This window comes from Melozone crissalis, unplaced genomic scaffold (genome assembly GCF_028551555.1).
Source record: "Melozone crissalis strain CALT ecotype California unplaced genomic scaffold, PUWL_Pcris_2 ptg000019l_1, whole genome shotgun sequence".
Classification (NCBI taxonomy): Eukaryota; Metazoa; Chordata; class Aves; order Passeriformes; family Passerellidae; genus Melozone; species Melozone crissalis.
In genome coordinates, this window is record NW_026535797.1 from 26,592,426 (window position 1) to 26,609,408 (window position 16,983).

General features: G+C 38.3%; 1 protein-coding gene across 2 annotated transcripts in view; it reads right to left on the bottom strand.

Moving 5' to 3' along the window:
* The window catches only part of OGDHL (oxoglutarate dehydrogenase L), a 49,430-nt gene that overhangs the window by 22,130 nt on the left and 10,317 nt on the right, over window positions 1-16,983 (bottom strand). For both annotated transcript variants that reach the window (XM_054277196.1, XM_054277197.1), the window contains exons 3-12: window positions 15,358-15,531; window positions 11,370-11,472; window positions 7,986-8,101; window positions 6,152-6,306; window positions 3,455-3,601; window positions 2,781-2,871; window positions 2,115-2,294; window positions 1,609-1,737; window positions 1,058-1,237; window positions 637-789 (exon numbers count right to left, since the gene is read on the bottom strand). In XM_054277196.1, coding sequence (XP_054133171.1) covers window positions 637-789; window positions 1,058-1,237; window positions 1,609-1,737; window positions 2,115-2,294; window positions 2,781-2,871; window positions 3,455-3,601; window positions 6,152-6,306; window positions 7,986-8,101; window positions 11,370-11,472; window positions 15,358-15,531 — 1,428 coding nt within the window. The remainder of the gene's footprint in view (window positions 1-636; window positions 790-1,057; window positions 1,238-1,608; window positions 1,738-2,114; window positions 2,295-2,780; window positions 2,872-3,454; window positions 3,602-6,151; window positions 6,307-7,985; window positions 8,102-11,369; window positions 11,473-15,357; window positions 15,532-16,983) is intronic.

The window sequence follows — 16,983 nt, forward strand, 5'->3', positions numbered from 1 at the left end:
GCTTATTTTCTTGATCTGCAATATCACATCACTACACCTTCTCAGAAGGTCCTTGAATGTTTCAAGGCTCTTCAAAAGGTTTCATCTGCACTCTAAACATACATTCTCAAAAAAATTAAGGTAAAGACCTAACCAGTTTAATAGATACCAGACTCTACACTTCACCATTCTGGAATATTTCAAATGATCTCTGAACTTGGTTGAATTCTTGCAAGAAAACTAAAAGGTTAAATTGATTCTATTTCATCATTGCTGGACACAAGTCTGCCAAGGGTCTCAATATGAAGCTATCAACAGGAGTGTTCAAATACTGTCTTGTTGCTGAATCAAGGTTCTAGAGATAAAGAACAGCTGACAAATGCTTCTATTTTCCAATGTTCTCATTTAATCACCTTCTCCCCTCAGAACTGAAGCAATTTTTTGTGAGCAATACATTTTAATTACTTCAGAATACTTCCAGTCCTTTAGTTCCAACAATAGTATTTTACACAAAGATCCAAGCCAAATTGAATCACAAATTGGCAAAGGGTAAAGACATATCACAGCAAGAAAGTTTTCAAGCAGGCAGCATACAGTGACTGTTGGAACTTTCTCCTTACAACTCCTTAGATTCCCTCTAACTCTGCTGGCATGTACCTCAAACTCCTGCAGTGTCACAGTCCCATCTGCAATCAGTTTGTCAGCATATTTCTTCAGCACTGGCACCTGCTTATGGATCTGCTTGTACATCAGAGGCTGGGTGAACATGGGCTCATCCATTTCATTGTGCCCTCTTCTACGGTAACAAACCTACAAAGGGAAAGATTGCGTCTGTTGATAAGGAAAAATGTAAAATGGAATATTTCCATTTCATCATTTTACAGAGATTTTGAGAGGTTTATTGTACAAAAAACATTCATGGCTTTTTGTTGGCCAGTTTGTTCCTTGGTTTTTTTAAATGAGGAAACTAAAGGCCTTTAAAATCAAGTATGTTTCTTGACTGGACCTTCTAAGCCACAAAAAAATAAAGAGTAGTACATAATTCACAGAAAGAAAAGTAAAGAAAATCAAGACTTACCAAGTCAACAACCACATCCTTGTTGAAGGTGTTTCTCCACTCTGCAGCTACGCTGCACACGTACACCACTGCCTCAGGGTCATCAGCATTCACATGGAAAATGGGAGCATTGACCACGCGAGCAACGTCCGTGGGGTACGGAGAGGAACGGGCCATGCGGGGGTCTGTGGTGAAGCCAATCTAAAAATTCCAGACACTTCCATTAAAATCATTTGGCCACCTCCCTCTACTCTGTTTTGAAATTTGCATTTAATAGCCATTCACACAGCAACAGCATCAGCTTTTCATTTTGGCTAGCTAGCTCCTTTTTGCTCCCTTAAAAACCAAAGCAAACCTAATCCAATTAAGTACTACAAATTGAATGGAATGCACACAGGTGATAAAATATTATCCACTCAAGAGCTGCTAGATACTAGGATCATTTTCAGAAACATCTCAACCATTCTAATATCCAGAGGGGGAAAGGAACCCAGTTAATAACAAACAATAAAAAGAGATAGATGGGCAAATATTCAGCAGAGAAGTTGATTGCAAAAGGCTGCACTTGTTACCTGGTTGTTGACCACAACGTGGATAGTGCCATTTGTGGTGTAGGATGGGAGGTCACTGAGATGAAATGTCTCATAAACCACTCCTTGTCCTGCAAAGGCAGCATCCCCGTGTAATAATATGGACATAACCTAAGAGGGAGAATTGTACACACATACCACACATATATTAGAAAGGAAAACTGCAATTTGAGCTTTTCAGCAGGATTTCTTGGCTCCATATTTTTGTAGTGTTTATAAAGTAAAACAGCAATTTTATAATAAACCACAAATTTCTCAGCACTCTGCTGCCTTTTCTCAGTTTGCAAAGGAAATAAAGCTTTAAGCCTACTTCCCAAAGTTACCCTTGAGGTCTCATGTCAGGAACCTTACCTAGTTCAACAGGTGATATATCCCTTTTGAAGGAGGAAAAATTGAAGATTCTGTGATATGAAACTACTGGCAAACTATTTTTATTGGAAATACCATGAGAAACTACCATTACAAGTTACTATATTAACAATCTTTACCTTTTTCCCTGCTGTATCTCCTCGATAAAACTGTTCAGCTTTTGTTTTGCCTTGCACAACAGGATCAACTGCTTCCAAGTGAGAAGGGTTAGCCATGAGGGACAGAGTGATTTTCTTGTTTGTTTTTCGGTTGATCCTCTCATGGTACATTCCCAGGTGGTATTTTACATCCCCAGATCCCTAAAAAAAAAGACATAATCACAATTCAGGAAGATCATTCACATTTCTCCATCTGATTCACTAGGCCTAAAATTTGTGCTTCAGCCTGAAAACTGCATCTGGTTATCAGTGTGCACCATGGGTTTGACACCATAATTTTAAACTGAAACACTGTTCCTATTCTATTCTCTTACTATTGTCATCAAACATTAGATAAATACAGCATATTAATACTCTGTTCATTCATATAAAACAAAGAGATGCTTAAAGGTTATTAACTCTGTCAAATGGAACTTATTTATCTACAGTCACTCCTGAGAGACCTTCTGCATGTTAGAAGTATAATATAATTTTTAAATTTGTTAAGGAATTTCATCATGTTCCTCAAAGTAGCAAAGAGGGCACTGCAGCTGATAATGCTGTTTTCATAGTAACCATGACCAAAACAACTGAAAACCATCATGAATGTTGACCTCTCCATACAGATTTAATGAAAAAGCATCTTACCTCATCAGCTGCTTCAAGTTTGGGATCAAACTGACAGAAGATCTGCTCCAGCTCTTTTCTGATTACATTAGCCAACACATTCAGCCTACCTCTAAGAAAATTCCAAACACAGTTATGTCTCAAACATGGTGCTAACAGAGTCAACAGCATAAAATTACACAAGTTGCAAACCACCCTGTCAGAAATATGCAAATGTTCTCTTCAAACTTTTGAGCCTGAAACCCTTGATTCAACCCTTCTTCCCATTACAAAGTTCCTCCAATGCATTCCTTCAGACATTTCAGAACACCTTGTTATCCAAGTGAATTTTGTGGCTATCTAGCAGTCTTCAAATAATCTCATTATAAATTAGTTAAGGCAGACTGCAAAAGTAAGTTCCAAACTACCTCACAAGCTTTCCCAGTTCTAGAGGCTCTATGCAATGGCAGAGATACCATGGCTGCTGCCACATTTGTTTGCAGCTTCAAAGTACACTGAGGAGAGTTTCTCTGTCATTTACTTTTGAAGCCTCTTACTCACAGGCATTTGCTACAGCTCTGTGTTCCCATTACTTGTTATGACTGACTCTTCCTACCTCAGCTTCTCTAATATCAACTTTTTAAACAAATTTCTAGAACCCAAAACTTGTCCCAACACAGTAAGCCCATTTTTAGGGGCGTTTCCATTGGCATTACCTATGAGGCATTCCCATTATAACATATTCAATTCCCATTTCACTGGATTTATCAATGATGGTCTTAAGTGCAGGAATCATTACTTCACATCCTTCCAAACCAAATCTCTTTTCAGACGACCACTTGCGAGCAAGGAAATCTTCAAATCTTTGCCAAAAAGAAACAAAAAAACAAGACAAATTATTTTCACTAAGGTAATGTAGCAAATAGAAATTGTTCACCATCTTATAGCAAATAAAGCTACATAAAATTGTTTTAAAATATCTGTGAATACAAGTTATACACCTCTGGAATTCAGTCACATATGGGGAGGGAAACACAGGAGAGAATTCAGACTTCTTTCTCCCCCATCTGAAAACTATTTACTAGGACTTTGAAACAATTAAGGGTCCCTACCTCAGAAAAAATTCACTTCCCAAGTTAAACTCTGTTCTCATGTACACAAATCTGACTGCTGGGAAGGCAGAGTAACAGCAAAGAAGTCTCTTCTATGAATTTAAGAAAATATAACAAAGAACCTATATTTTCTAATACTTGTAACAAAACCAGAGTAGAAAACACACCTATTTCATAGGTCTCACTCAACAGCAAGGCTCCTCAGACTGTCTGATGCAACACTTAGGAATGGGTCAAGAAGCAAGACACTGGTATCCCTGCCTCAGCTTCAGCAGCAGAATGATGTCAATCCCTGACAGCTCTAAGCTCTTTCATTCCTTAATGCATTTGGGCCAGAGGCAATGTGAGTGGTTAAAAAGTACCTTTTAACAAACACTGAAAGGATTATACATTGTAAAGCTTGGAGATAGGAAAGGCAAAGAAAATACATCTTCATGAAAGCAACTGTATTGGTTACATCATCTGTGCAATGCCTCGCCTCACATCATTGCCACAATCCATTAATACTCAGCTTATTCCTCACTTAGAAACCTGACATTTCCCTCTTTAGACTGAAGTCCTAAAGGCAGCGATATGAATTGTTGCCAAAATCTCTCCTAGCTCACCCATCAATACCTTGCAATCGATCCAGCCATCTAAGCAACAAGCCAGACCCTCAGCTGACCATTCTGCCAGGATGCCTGAGGCAAGTCTGGGGGGCTATGCCAGTTTGCATACAAAGGGAAAGCAGGGTGCCATGTGAACAGCAGGTCCCACAGGGCAAAGGAAAGCAGTGTACACAGACTTCTTCCTCTTTGCAGCAGCAAGCTCAGCCAGTACTGGACAAGCAGCAAGTTCATTACTTGAGGCAAAGTGCCACTAAGTGTGCAGAGCTACAGAATTTCACAGTTACACTTTGCCTGTCCCCCACATGCCACTGGGGGTCACAGAGCCCCAGCCTCTGCCACTGCATGCATTCAGTACCCAGTGAGGAAAACATCTGGTGAAAACTGGCTGCTCTTATAAGGGATTAATCTGGAAATGCTTGGCCCTGCCCAGATCAGGCTCCACACCAGGGTCTAACATGTTTCCTAAGGCATTACAAAGTAGCTCAGAAATATACAATGAGTATTTTACATAAGGAGGGGTTTAAAATGACCATTTCTTCAACAACCTATCAGTGAAAACCACAAGGTTAAAATCCGACTTTAAAATTCAGTTTCAAGTACCTGAACTCTGTAGTTCTTGGAAGGATCATTTTTAAAAACAGTCTTGAGCAAAACAATGAAAACCTGCTTTACAAAGCCACAAATCTCAAGAGGACAACCAGTTTTCCACAAAAACAGACTTTTTTTCCTAGGTAATTTTCAAACCAGAAAATGAAAAGCACTCTAAAGATAGCTCGATAGGAATTTTTGTAAAACCTTTTTCTTTCCTGTTTAGCAGACAGTTAATTTGGCAGAACTGCCAAAGATGCCAAGATGAACATTAGGCTCCTTCATGCCACTAGAAACCCCAGATCTTTCCACAGCTTAGGAATAAAATAGGAATAAAAGCACAAATTCTTGTCTTAGGATAAATGGAGATGGTTCATACTGAGCACCTGTTAAACAAACTTACTCAAGTATAATACTCACTTGAACAGGAAGTGTCATTTTTATTTCTGTTTAAATGCAACTTTTAATGAGACATTATAATACTGGCAAACAAAACACCTGGCAAAAGTATTTTTTAACACCTCCAATGAGCACTTCATTTTTAGATCTTTGAACATAGAATCTTAACCAAAAAGTGTGCCTTTACAGATCTCTGACTCTTGTGTTTAACAAAGGACATACACACCGTTTCAGATTGTAGGGACTGAAATAAATCTTGTGTCTGAGAAACCTTGTTCCAGGGGTAAGAGGATAATTCATTCTCTGGGATCACAGTATTTCCACACAGATAGCCACAACAGGAGCAGTCAATAAGCTATTTCCAAATGTGCTTTCTTTTATTGTAGATACTAAAACTGCTGCTGCCAGGTCACGCCACAACAGCACAACACATCTTGGCACATCTCAAAATTAAAAGGGCAGAAATGACTTGAAATCACATACCAACATTGTCCTGATACTTATTTTCTTTAACACAAATGTATATTACTAGTGTGTTGAAACAACTTTTTCCTAGTTCACCTCCTGAAGCCAATGAAAACATTGCCAGGCACAGCACTAAATGCATTTTAAGATAACAGGATACTAAGTCACAACACAGACTCTGTTCCCCCCACATGAGCAGCTCCCAGGCAGCAGGCACAGAGCCCAGCCCAGCCCAGGGTACCTCATGGAGCGCACCAGCCTTGCCAGCAAAGTCCTCTTATCATCGTTGCTGAACTTCATAACTCCCGGCGTCTCAAACTTCTGACGGATCCACTGGCACTGCTCCACATCGTTGATGAACATAAACTCCAGGCCAATGTGCTGGCAGTAGGTATGCTAGCAAGGGAAAACACCAACGGAGAAGCTTTAGGAACCAGTGGGCCACAAAGAAACTAATATATTTTTAAATTATATCCTCTGTTACTCTCCTGAAAGCTACCTTGTCTACCCATTTCACAACATCTCCCCCAAAGTAATTCTATAAATGAATAAATTGTTTTACTGAATCTAGTTTTGTATCACAAAGTTTTCTCTACAAAGTAACATTTCAAAATTTTGTAGGCCAACAAGCCTGCATTACACTGACTGGCACATTTCACCTAACTCAGTGCTTTTCTTACAGGCATAGTAGATTCTTCTTTAGATGCACTAGCACAGATTTCAAGTAATTTATCAAAATTTGTGTACTTGATCACATCTTTTGTTAATGTAACCTTAAACCAAGAAATAAAGACAGTGAGAAGACAGCTATGAAATCTAATGCAAATTATCTGATAACTGTCAAGTTTCAGAAACCTGCAAATGTGAAAAAAGATCCAAGCAGCTGAGAGCAGAGAAAGGACAGGGAGAAATGCAAAGACTCAGCAGTAATCTTATCTCCTTGTTCATTTATTATATTTTAATTTTCTTACTTTAAAAAGAGTATTCCATTAGAAAAAATATTTCCAAAATATAACTCAACAGAAGTAAGACCTACTGTGAGTTTGAGACAAAGCTACTCTCAACATAGTATGTGCTCTCTACTGCCTTTAAGGAGTTGAATGTTAACCTCTATTAAAAACAAAAAAATCCAAAGCTCTAGAGACAAGAGGAAAGAAGAGGGTAATGTGTCCTTAACACAAATCAGTTCCTTAAGGCTTCTATATTTTGCAATTGATTTTGTCCTTTTATTTGCACATTACAATTTTAAGAATTATTGCTACACAGATAAGCTAGAAGTGCAAAAACAAACAAAAAAACCCCCAACCAAATATAGAGCTCAAATGCACAACAAAGATAATGTGGTTTAACAATTTACCATGCCTCAGCTAAGCCAACATAAAAGTCAAGCAACTGGGAATATCCAACAATGACTCACTCAGCAGCCTACAAATTCATTACCATTCCTATTTGCTGCTTTGCTATTTGGAGTCTGCCTCTAATTATATTTATTCCTTCAAATTCGTTTTTCTTTGAATTATTCTAGCTTTGATGACTTCCTATGGCATAAACCATGTCACCTGTCAGATAATGAAACTCTAGAAAAAAGACTGGGGATGGAAAACAAGGACCATCACAGTCTACAAGCTACAGCTGGGCTTTCATGGATTTGGTACCCAGCCTCCATATTTTTCCTCAAGTAAAGGATCTGAAAACAACCCCTGCATGTCCTGAACACTGTGTGCACAGGTGTTTTATCTGTGTTAAAACACTTCAAAGACAATTTCTAAAGGCTCTTTTCCTTTTAAACAATATCAGTACTTTCCAGAACGAGGGCTGGCATTAATATTCTACCATATTCACCTCTTTATACTCATCCTTAATCTAAGTATTTCCAATATCCAGCTAATTGTACCAGTGGTGCTGCAACCTCTACAAACAGTACAAAGGTTATTTTTAATGTTGTTGGAATCCTTTACATGCTCTGTTAGTAACTGGCAATAGATAAGGGGTTTTGTGACTGACACCTGGAAAAAGTTCTCTTTGGCCTGAACGGAAGCATTCCAAATGAAAACATGAAATCACGTCCCACTGACCTCCAGGCGCTTGATGATCTCCCGCAAGGACAGACTGTTCTCATTTCCTCCTATGAAGGTGGTTGTTGGCAGCTGAAAGACTTTGTCCAAATCCGATTCGTGCAAACCATAAAACCCTACAACAGGTATGTTATTGATTTGCAAAGTAGAACAGGAGACAAAAAAGGAAACCAGCATTGTTTTTCAAGCTGTGGCAATTATATTTAAGAAAGCGGTATTAAGAAAGAAGGTACCAGATTAAAAATTGAAAGTGTGAATATTCTGAAGGTATCCATTATTAAAAAGGACTTAAGTCTGGAATTTAAAAAGAGTGTTTGAATTAAATAGTCATTACTTGATTCTTTCTTAAATGCTCAAATGAAACAGCTGGAATTAGAATCATTCTAGCCTTTTTTATATTTTACCATATTAAGACACACATCATCAGTTTTCCACACTACTACTTACAGCTCACTGTTTAATAAAATAACTGTCTCTATCATGAGCAATAAACACAAAAAGAATCCCTTCTCACCAAGAGAACCATCTGGTTGGAAGCATTTTACATTAATAGACAGACCAAGAGAATGCACAACAGGTTCAATAAAATGCTGTACAAGCACTCTGGAGAACTTTCAAGGTATTTCTATTCACTCTCTCTTTTTAGGGAAATTAGTTTGAAATAGCCATGTAATAACCTGTACAGCTCTAGTTCCCAGGCAGTGACCCCATATAAAATACACAGATTTCTAGACCCCCACCATCTAAACCTTGTTTAACCACATTGATCCATCTTGTTTTGGACACATCTAAACTTGTTCTGGCTGAGAATATTAAGAAAATATTTAACCTAACTATTATGCAGTTTCAAAAGCCAAAACACTCAACAGACAAGACTGAAAGACTGGTATCAATGCAAGTTAAAGGCCTTGTATAATACAAGTTTAACTTAGTCCTGTTAAATGAGGGAAGGAAAAATAGTTCCTTATAATTGTAAGCAGCAAAAAGTACAACACTTACAATACACATCACCCACAGTTATAGAACCTTATATATACATTACAACTACATATGTTCCTACACATGTGAAAATATTTGAAGGATTAAAACACCTTCTCCATTTTTAATTTTGAACACTTTATCTTGGTTCCAGATAAGCTGTAGACATCCACTTTAGCAGTGATAAAACAGCATGCACATAACATTTAAGCACTTTATTGATTTAAGAGTTAAGTGACTTTTCTGAAGATAAAAGCAAAGCAGCAAATTAAGGATGAAATAATAGCAGCATGTTAGAGTTGAAGACAGGCCATAGGATTGCATTGCTACCACTTTTACTATAAAGCACTGTTAGTAAATAACACATTTTTGCTTTAAAAATAATACACTTCAAAATGTTAATTTTGGTTTTAATAAAAATTTCAATAATATATTAAAATTTCAGACCTGGAATGGCCAAAAAAGGCATAGGTACCATTACTTCTCCTTTTTGGTATTGTAACAAGTTTGTTCCCAGCAGGAGGTTAGAGTGACACAGGGGATGACAGGGCCTTTAGTGTCATTTGAAACAAAGCAGTGCATTTATTTCTTCACTTTTGCTGACTTTCCCTCAGACTTCAAAGGCTCTTGATGCCCTCTCATGCATAAAGCAGAACATGTACAGGAGTGATTTGGGCACACACAGAACATCTGTGCTTTGTACCACAGCACCACATATTTACTGAAGCATCACCTCGTGTTTAAAGAGATACTCTCACTGAAATCCTAAAATCAGTTCCATACTGTGACTCATGCACAAAGTACATCTGTAACTACCTGCATTTTCAGAAGGAACTCTCAGAAGAAATTTCCTACCACAAGGTTTCTCAATAAGAAATCAGAAGATGGGACAAAGAAAATGCACAGAAAACTAAAATATTAAAATATTTCCTGTCCTGACAAAGACCTTTCATAAGTTTCCTGCCTGGAACACTAAGGATAGGATTTGAGACCTTCCCCTATTTTGGCTTGCCAAGACTGGCTTAGAAATTTTGTTTCCCCTCCCAAACTGAAATCTCCTCAGTTACACTCTCAAACACATCCCCCCATCTCATTCAGAGGTCTGGAATATTTTTCCTATGGGCATGAGGGCTTCAGTGGATGCCTTCTGATCAGTCACAACACCCTGTACTAAATTATCTGTAGAGTGTAAAGAAATGTGTACTGACATGCTAGTAGTCACCCATGCTCCAAATTAATTATATTTGCTCAATAAATGTCTCATGTATTTTCTAGTAGGTACTTTTCTTTAATTAAAGCTGACAAACTTCAGAGAGAAGACCCAATTTGTGTAAGCACCCCTCTAGTCTTAGGTATCCACTTCCTTTATACAATCAGAACTCCTTCTTTCCCTACACCAGAAATAGAAAACAGAGTAGCAAAGAGTAGATATGCTTATAGCAAAATTAGGCAGGGAGTGTTTTATTTACTTCCTGCACTATGTCTGATTGAAAAAGCTTCCCTACACACCAAAGAAAAATTGATTCAGTGTCTTCATCAAGTAGAAAACCACATTTTAAACTAACCAGGTAGATTAAAGAGCAGAGAAAAATCAATCAGGTGTTTTTTTTATTCAAGTAGAGAGAGGCAAAGAAATTGATCAGTGCCAATTTCTCAGACACAAGCCCTCCTAACAATGAGAACAATCTTTGCAAAAGCAGACCTTAGTGCACCCTCTTTTAGCAGTAAACTGAAGTTTATAATAGAAGATATAATCGACCTTGGATTATATCCACAGGTAAAGAATTCTATGCTTTCCACATTTTCTTCTGTTAACTTCAAAGAGACTTCTTCAAGATTTACACAAGGAATAAGTATTAGACATTAGATTCCAAATTTGGTATGAAATTTACCCTAAGTTCCTCTGTCCAGTGCTTTCTTTATTGCTTGGTTTCCCTATTGACTACCCTTCAGATGTCACCAGTTCAAACAAGTATGAACTGTAATGCTATAAGAATAATTAAGATTATCGGAATGTATTGATTAGTATTCATTTCTGGTGTGGTTCAAAAATAAATATTTAGGGGGTTAATAGAGCATTTATAACAATCATTCATCAGAAGATGAATTTACAGGAACCTCACCTGTGATCTCAGAGTAGAAACTCCTTTATCCTGAAATTTTAGCCTCCTTACAGATGCTCAAAGGCTCTATGTCATAATACTAGCAAGCAGAAAAGGCAGAAGCATCCCGGAAATGTGGCATCCCTGCCCATAGAGGGGAGTTGGAAGTAGGTGCTCTTTAAGGTCTCTTCCAACCCAAGCCTTTCTATGAATCTGTGCAATGTCTATGAAATCCCCTCAGTGCAGGGATACACAAATGAGCATTTCAATGAGAAGGCACACAGAAGGCACACAGCTTACACACCGAGTTTATCAATTGTGGTGATAAGGTCAGATGGAATAAAGGAATCCAAATCTGCATCCAGAATTCCAAGGGGATCTAGCTGAGCCACATGATGGCCACGGATCTGAAAAAGGAGCAAAGCAGAGCAAGATGAAATCACACTAAAAGTCAGACAAAGTGAAAAAGTTAGTGATATCTCTCCATAATATCAGCCATTAAGCTGAACAAGCAAACACCACTAATATGATGACAGGGTTAGATACTCTCAAATTTTCCCATAAGAACAAAAAATAAGCATTATATCACTGATTACACATATACCTCTACCAAAAATTACACATTACAACATAATGTTCATTATGTTGTCTGACACACAATTTAACTGGGATTACACTGGAGTTTTAGTGAAGAAGGCTGCTAGAGTACACTCTCAGTCTCTGGGCAAAATTAAGTAACTATGATGAGCCTAATAGATCTTACCATTTGCCAATTCAGTTATTTTGTATTTTTGCCTGAATCCTCCTTTCTGCACCTGCATTATATTAAAATACAGAATTGCTGACTTAAAACAGATTGGTGCTGAAGTAATTTCTATTGGCAGTGAAGGGATCACTCTTCCTTAGCTCTGCTCCAAATCAGAGAGCATCTGGCAGCATCTATTTCCATTCATGAAATTTCAGAAATTTGATCTGATAGAATTGATATTCAAGACACTGAAGAACACAAATGAGTGAGGAATTTAGCCAGCTTTCAATGATCAGTGTGACTGGGGCTAAATGCTACAAGTTGCTCTAAGCCAGTGAATTATCATATAATATTGCTACAGAAGAAATAACTAATTGATCCCAGAGAGTCACAAATATAAAACCATTTTTAATATGCCTCTTATGTGTGACTCTCATATACCAAATGAACTCATTAAAAGCTTTGTATAGAGGAATATATTAATAATTTCTCCTTATAATTTCTCTTTTTAACAACAAAATTGCATCCCTTAGGTAGAATTTCATTAACACCACTAGTATCCTAATTGTCCCTGAAAAAACCGAAAAATTATAAATTGCAACATTAACAGTGAAGTGCATCACACTGTAATAGAATATGATTAGAGTGTGGTTCATCAAGAAGGGTGTAAAAACACTGTTCAATTATTGGATATTTGCAGGAGAGTTTATAACAAAATGGTTTCCAGTAATAAAAACCAGAAATATGGCATCTTTTTTAGAACCACCAGCCCCTGTAATCTCAGCCTGACTTCTGTGATTCTTTGCATCTCATGAATCACCAGTAACGAAACTCTGACAGGCCAAATGATGCCCACAGCAACATCTGTGTCATCTGACTGTTTACAGCAGCACTAAGTTTATCTGACTGGAACAAAGCAAACAGTTCTATCTCAAACATCATCAACAGGAAAGAATTCACCTGCCTAAGTTACATCTGCTCTTCAGTATTAATAGGAAAAGGAAGAAGATCAGCAGGAATGCCAAAACCCAGAAAGGCAGAGCAGTAAATGCTGTGCCATATTATTCCAGGAGCAGTCTGGTCTTTCACTAAAAGACAGTATTTCCCTCAATATCAAGGCATTTTTAGTAAGTCCTACTACTTTCACTGAACACAGAAAACAGTAGCATCAGTAGTAGCAAAAATCAGAGATCAACCTTGTGAAAATACATACATAGAAAATTTCCATTGATTGCCATATGGTTAAATGCAAGTACAAAGTACCAGAAACTAGACTTTGATTTCTCTGGCCTCACTTTTGTTAAGCACACACATCCCACTGAAAATCCTTTTCTCAGTGTGCCCAGTGCTCTCTGGTAGAACAGGCAATATATTAACTGCCTTCTCAAAGTCCAGCTCAACATATCACAAAGCAGTTTACCACAAAGCCATAAAACACTGACAGGTTTGAGAAATGAAAATTCTGTATCCTTCTCCATTTCATTTCATTATCAGGCAAAGGAAGGTCACAAATTATCATACCCCTTCAGCACTGAATTTAGAGGGTACTAAATACCTTTTAAAAAGCAGACAGTTGCCTTAGGCAATCCTCTGTGACTGTTTGTTGCAGACACATGGGTGCCTGCCATTTCTACAGACATTTCTGTTCCATCACTTGACAAATACAGGGAGCAAAATGGCAATCCCTGAGCTATTTTCAAGTAGACTGTGTCAAAGCAGCCTAACGTTCTCCAATTTTGTCTAATACTTCACTGAATTTTTACTGCAAAATTGGTTATTTTCTGCGTATCTATTTCTAAGCAAATTTCACAGAGTCTTTATATTCACAAACATTTCTACTCTTTCACAACAACCCTACAACTCAATGGTGACAATGTGACGTGCACAAAAAAAGGTTTTTTAAGAAGTTCCTCTTCTACTCCTCTCATGACACCAAACAAGATTTAAAATACTTAGGGCAGGGAGGAACAGATCTGCTCAAATCAAGCTGTAGCAAACTTCTTAGTAAGTTACTAGTTTAAAAATACTTGTGGAATATTTTGTTAAACACAGATCTAGTGTTATGGGTTGGTTATTCTTGGGGGGTTTTTGACACCATTTGTAAGCCTTTCATCGAAACTAAGATTCTAAATACAAGTCTAAACAAAAATATTTAAACTTTTTTTTTCATTTGGAAACTATCTAACAAAATCCACTGTCCTATTTCCAAATTCCTTCCTCTTTTAGAGGAAAAATAATGAAATTAGACTTAATTTGTTAATTTAATAAAAGGGTTAAAAATCAGAGTGTGAAACAAAATCAATTTTGATGAACAGCTCTCTAAAAGAATCCATCAAAGTTAACCCAAACTCAGTACTGTCAGCCTCCCAAAATTCACTTTCTGGTTAATTCATCATTTCTCCTCTGTCTTTTTACCTATAATCCTGCTCAAATCAGGAATCTCAAGATTCACCTTAGATGTATGATAAGGCAAGTACATTCCATCCTTTGGCAGTAACATTTAGAACTGTAGCAAAAACGTTCCCAGAGGTGAAGACAGACTTTCACAAACCACTGTCTCCATAAAGTCCTTCAGGGCTAGGTCAGATGACCAACATCAGGTCTGTGGGTAATCTGGATTATGAGTTTGCAACCCAAAGGATTACCCCAGTGTGAATCCAACACTTCCATGTTCAGACACTGTCCTGGAAAGAAAGCTGTCTAGTTCAAGGGCTTTTGGATCAGAAGCAAGACAGTAGTTAAGACCACAATACAAATCACAGAATCACAGAATGATTAATGAGGTTGGAAGAGACCTCTAAGATCATTGAGTCCAACCTATGCCCTCACACCTCAGCTAGACTATAGCACCAAGTGCCACGTCCAGAGTTTTTTTAAACACATCCAGAGATGGTGATTCTACCACCTCCCTGGGAAGAGCATCCCAGTATTTTATTATTTTTTTGGTGAAAAATTTTTTCCCAGTACCAACCTGTACCTTCCCTGACATAGCTTGAGATTGTGTCCTCTGGTTCTGCCAGTGCTGCCCAGTAGAAGAGACTGACCCCACCTGTCTGCAGCCTCCCTTCAGGAAGGTGTAGAGAGCAATAAGGTCACCTCTAAGCCTCCTCTTCTCCAGGCTAAATGTTGTATTCTTGTTGTATTCATATTTCTCAAGTCCCATACTGTACCAAGCTGTTCTTCTCTGCAGCACAGTTCTTCATGTCTTCTCAGGAGCTCCTCCTGGGCTCTCGACCCACCCCTATCTATTCCAGTTACCTTCACGAGCTACAGCTGCTGCCCAACTAAGGACTTTGCAGCTGTAGCTCATTTGGAGCAACTCGGACCCACACAGATCTTACAATACATAGATCTTAACAGGGACTCTCTCCCTAACAATACATATATTCAGGCCCCCACAGCTAAACAACCCCAGTTCCTTCAAATGTTCCTCACAGGGCTTGTGTTCCCAGCCTCGTTGCCCTCTGCTGGACGATGAGAACACAAAAAGGAAGAAAGGTGTTTGCATAGAAGAGGTCTTCCCCCCTACCCCAGATGCACTTACTTGGTATGCCCTTATCAAGGACTGCACAGCGAGGTGGTCCTCCACAACCTTCTCAGCCGTGGTGGGTGTGGGGGCCAGCCCGTGGCTCTGCAGGAACGAGCCCTTCCCTTCCTGCCGAGCCGGCAGATGGGCTGCCTGGCCAGCGGCAGCGCTCCGGAAAAACACATCCCAGGACTGCACACAGAGAAGAGAAATATTTATAACATCAAACAAAAGTCTCATCAAAACCGCAATGCAACATTCAAACTGCAAAGGGAACCTCACTGCATTACAGTGTTAAACTCTACTCACAGACAGCAAAAAAAAGAGCACTGATACGTCCCAGTCTCAGTAGAACCGTGTGCTTTATTTACACAGAACACTTTTCCTCTCATTTCTTACACCAAGCTTGCTCAGCAGAAAACTCTGCAGCACACGGGACTGTAAAGCATCTCCATATATTATCCAATCACACAGCTCTCTTTAATTGTGCTGTTTATTCAGGCAGCCAAGAATGGGTACAATATAGTGCTGCTGGTAAAGAGCTATCAAGCCTATAGAACAAAGAACCTTAATAAAGTAAACCCATTTCATTAATGATTCTTATAGAACTTAGGGTGCTTCAAGGCACTCGCTGATTATGCTAAATCAGAATCAGTCCTTAAGAGCTTTCCTTGAAGAAACTTTAAAAGCAATTAAAGCTTTTTTGAGCAAGACTTGTTCTAAGATCCTTTCCTCACCAGCTTAGGTTACCCTACTATGAAAGAAATTATGGGCCTGGTTTCAGGTACAAGTCATAAGTTTAGAAAAGTCCTTCTCTCAGAAACTGAATCACAACAAACAAGAGATCCTTTTATTACCTTCTGTGCTTTTACACAAGCTGCTTCGTTCACATAAGCTCCAATCTTGTTTTCCTGAACTGTTTTCATTCTGATGAGGTGGTCACTGTGCCAGGTTAGAATGGTATCAGACATATGAATGCTAGAGAGCAGCATTCATATGTCTGATATAGAATGGGACTAAACATGTGAGACACTTGTACTCAGCAAAGAAGGAAGCCTGTGTAAAACACTTCCCTCAGCTGGCTAACTTCAGAAAACAAAAAGGAAGCTATTTAAAACCTTACGTATCTTTGTGACTGGAACAGAAGAACTGCAAGAGATAAATTTCTGCAAGGCTGTGAGCCTTGCAGATTTCCATTACATTTCAAAGAACCAAGTGCCAGAAAAAAGAAAAAGTAGTCCAAACCAATTCTTTTTAAAAGATTACCTAATACTTGCATTACAGAACTCACAAGCATAGCATGACAGAAAAATATTCAGAAAATCCTTTTTGCTTTCATTAACAAAAAGTCTTCATACTGAAATTTCTAAAAGTTCTAAGGTGTTCAGAAACACCATGAGAGAGGCAGCATAAAGGAGCTAAATATCACCCAACCTTCCAAGCTCAAGTTGGGATTCACTGAACCTGTGGGTGGGAACCTCATCATTAGCATAAGGCCCCTGCCCAAGAAACGTTGTTTTAATGCGTCCCTCTTACTTCTTTATTCATACAAAGCTGCATCAATACAAATACAGTAAACCTAATTTATCACCCTGCTCTTATACAGGCTTATCTAAACATAGCCTGACTTTTATATGCCCTGAC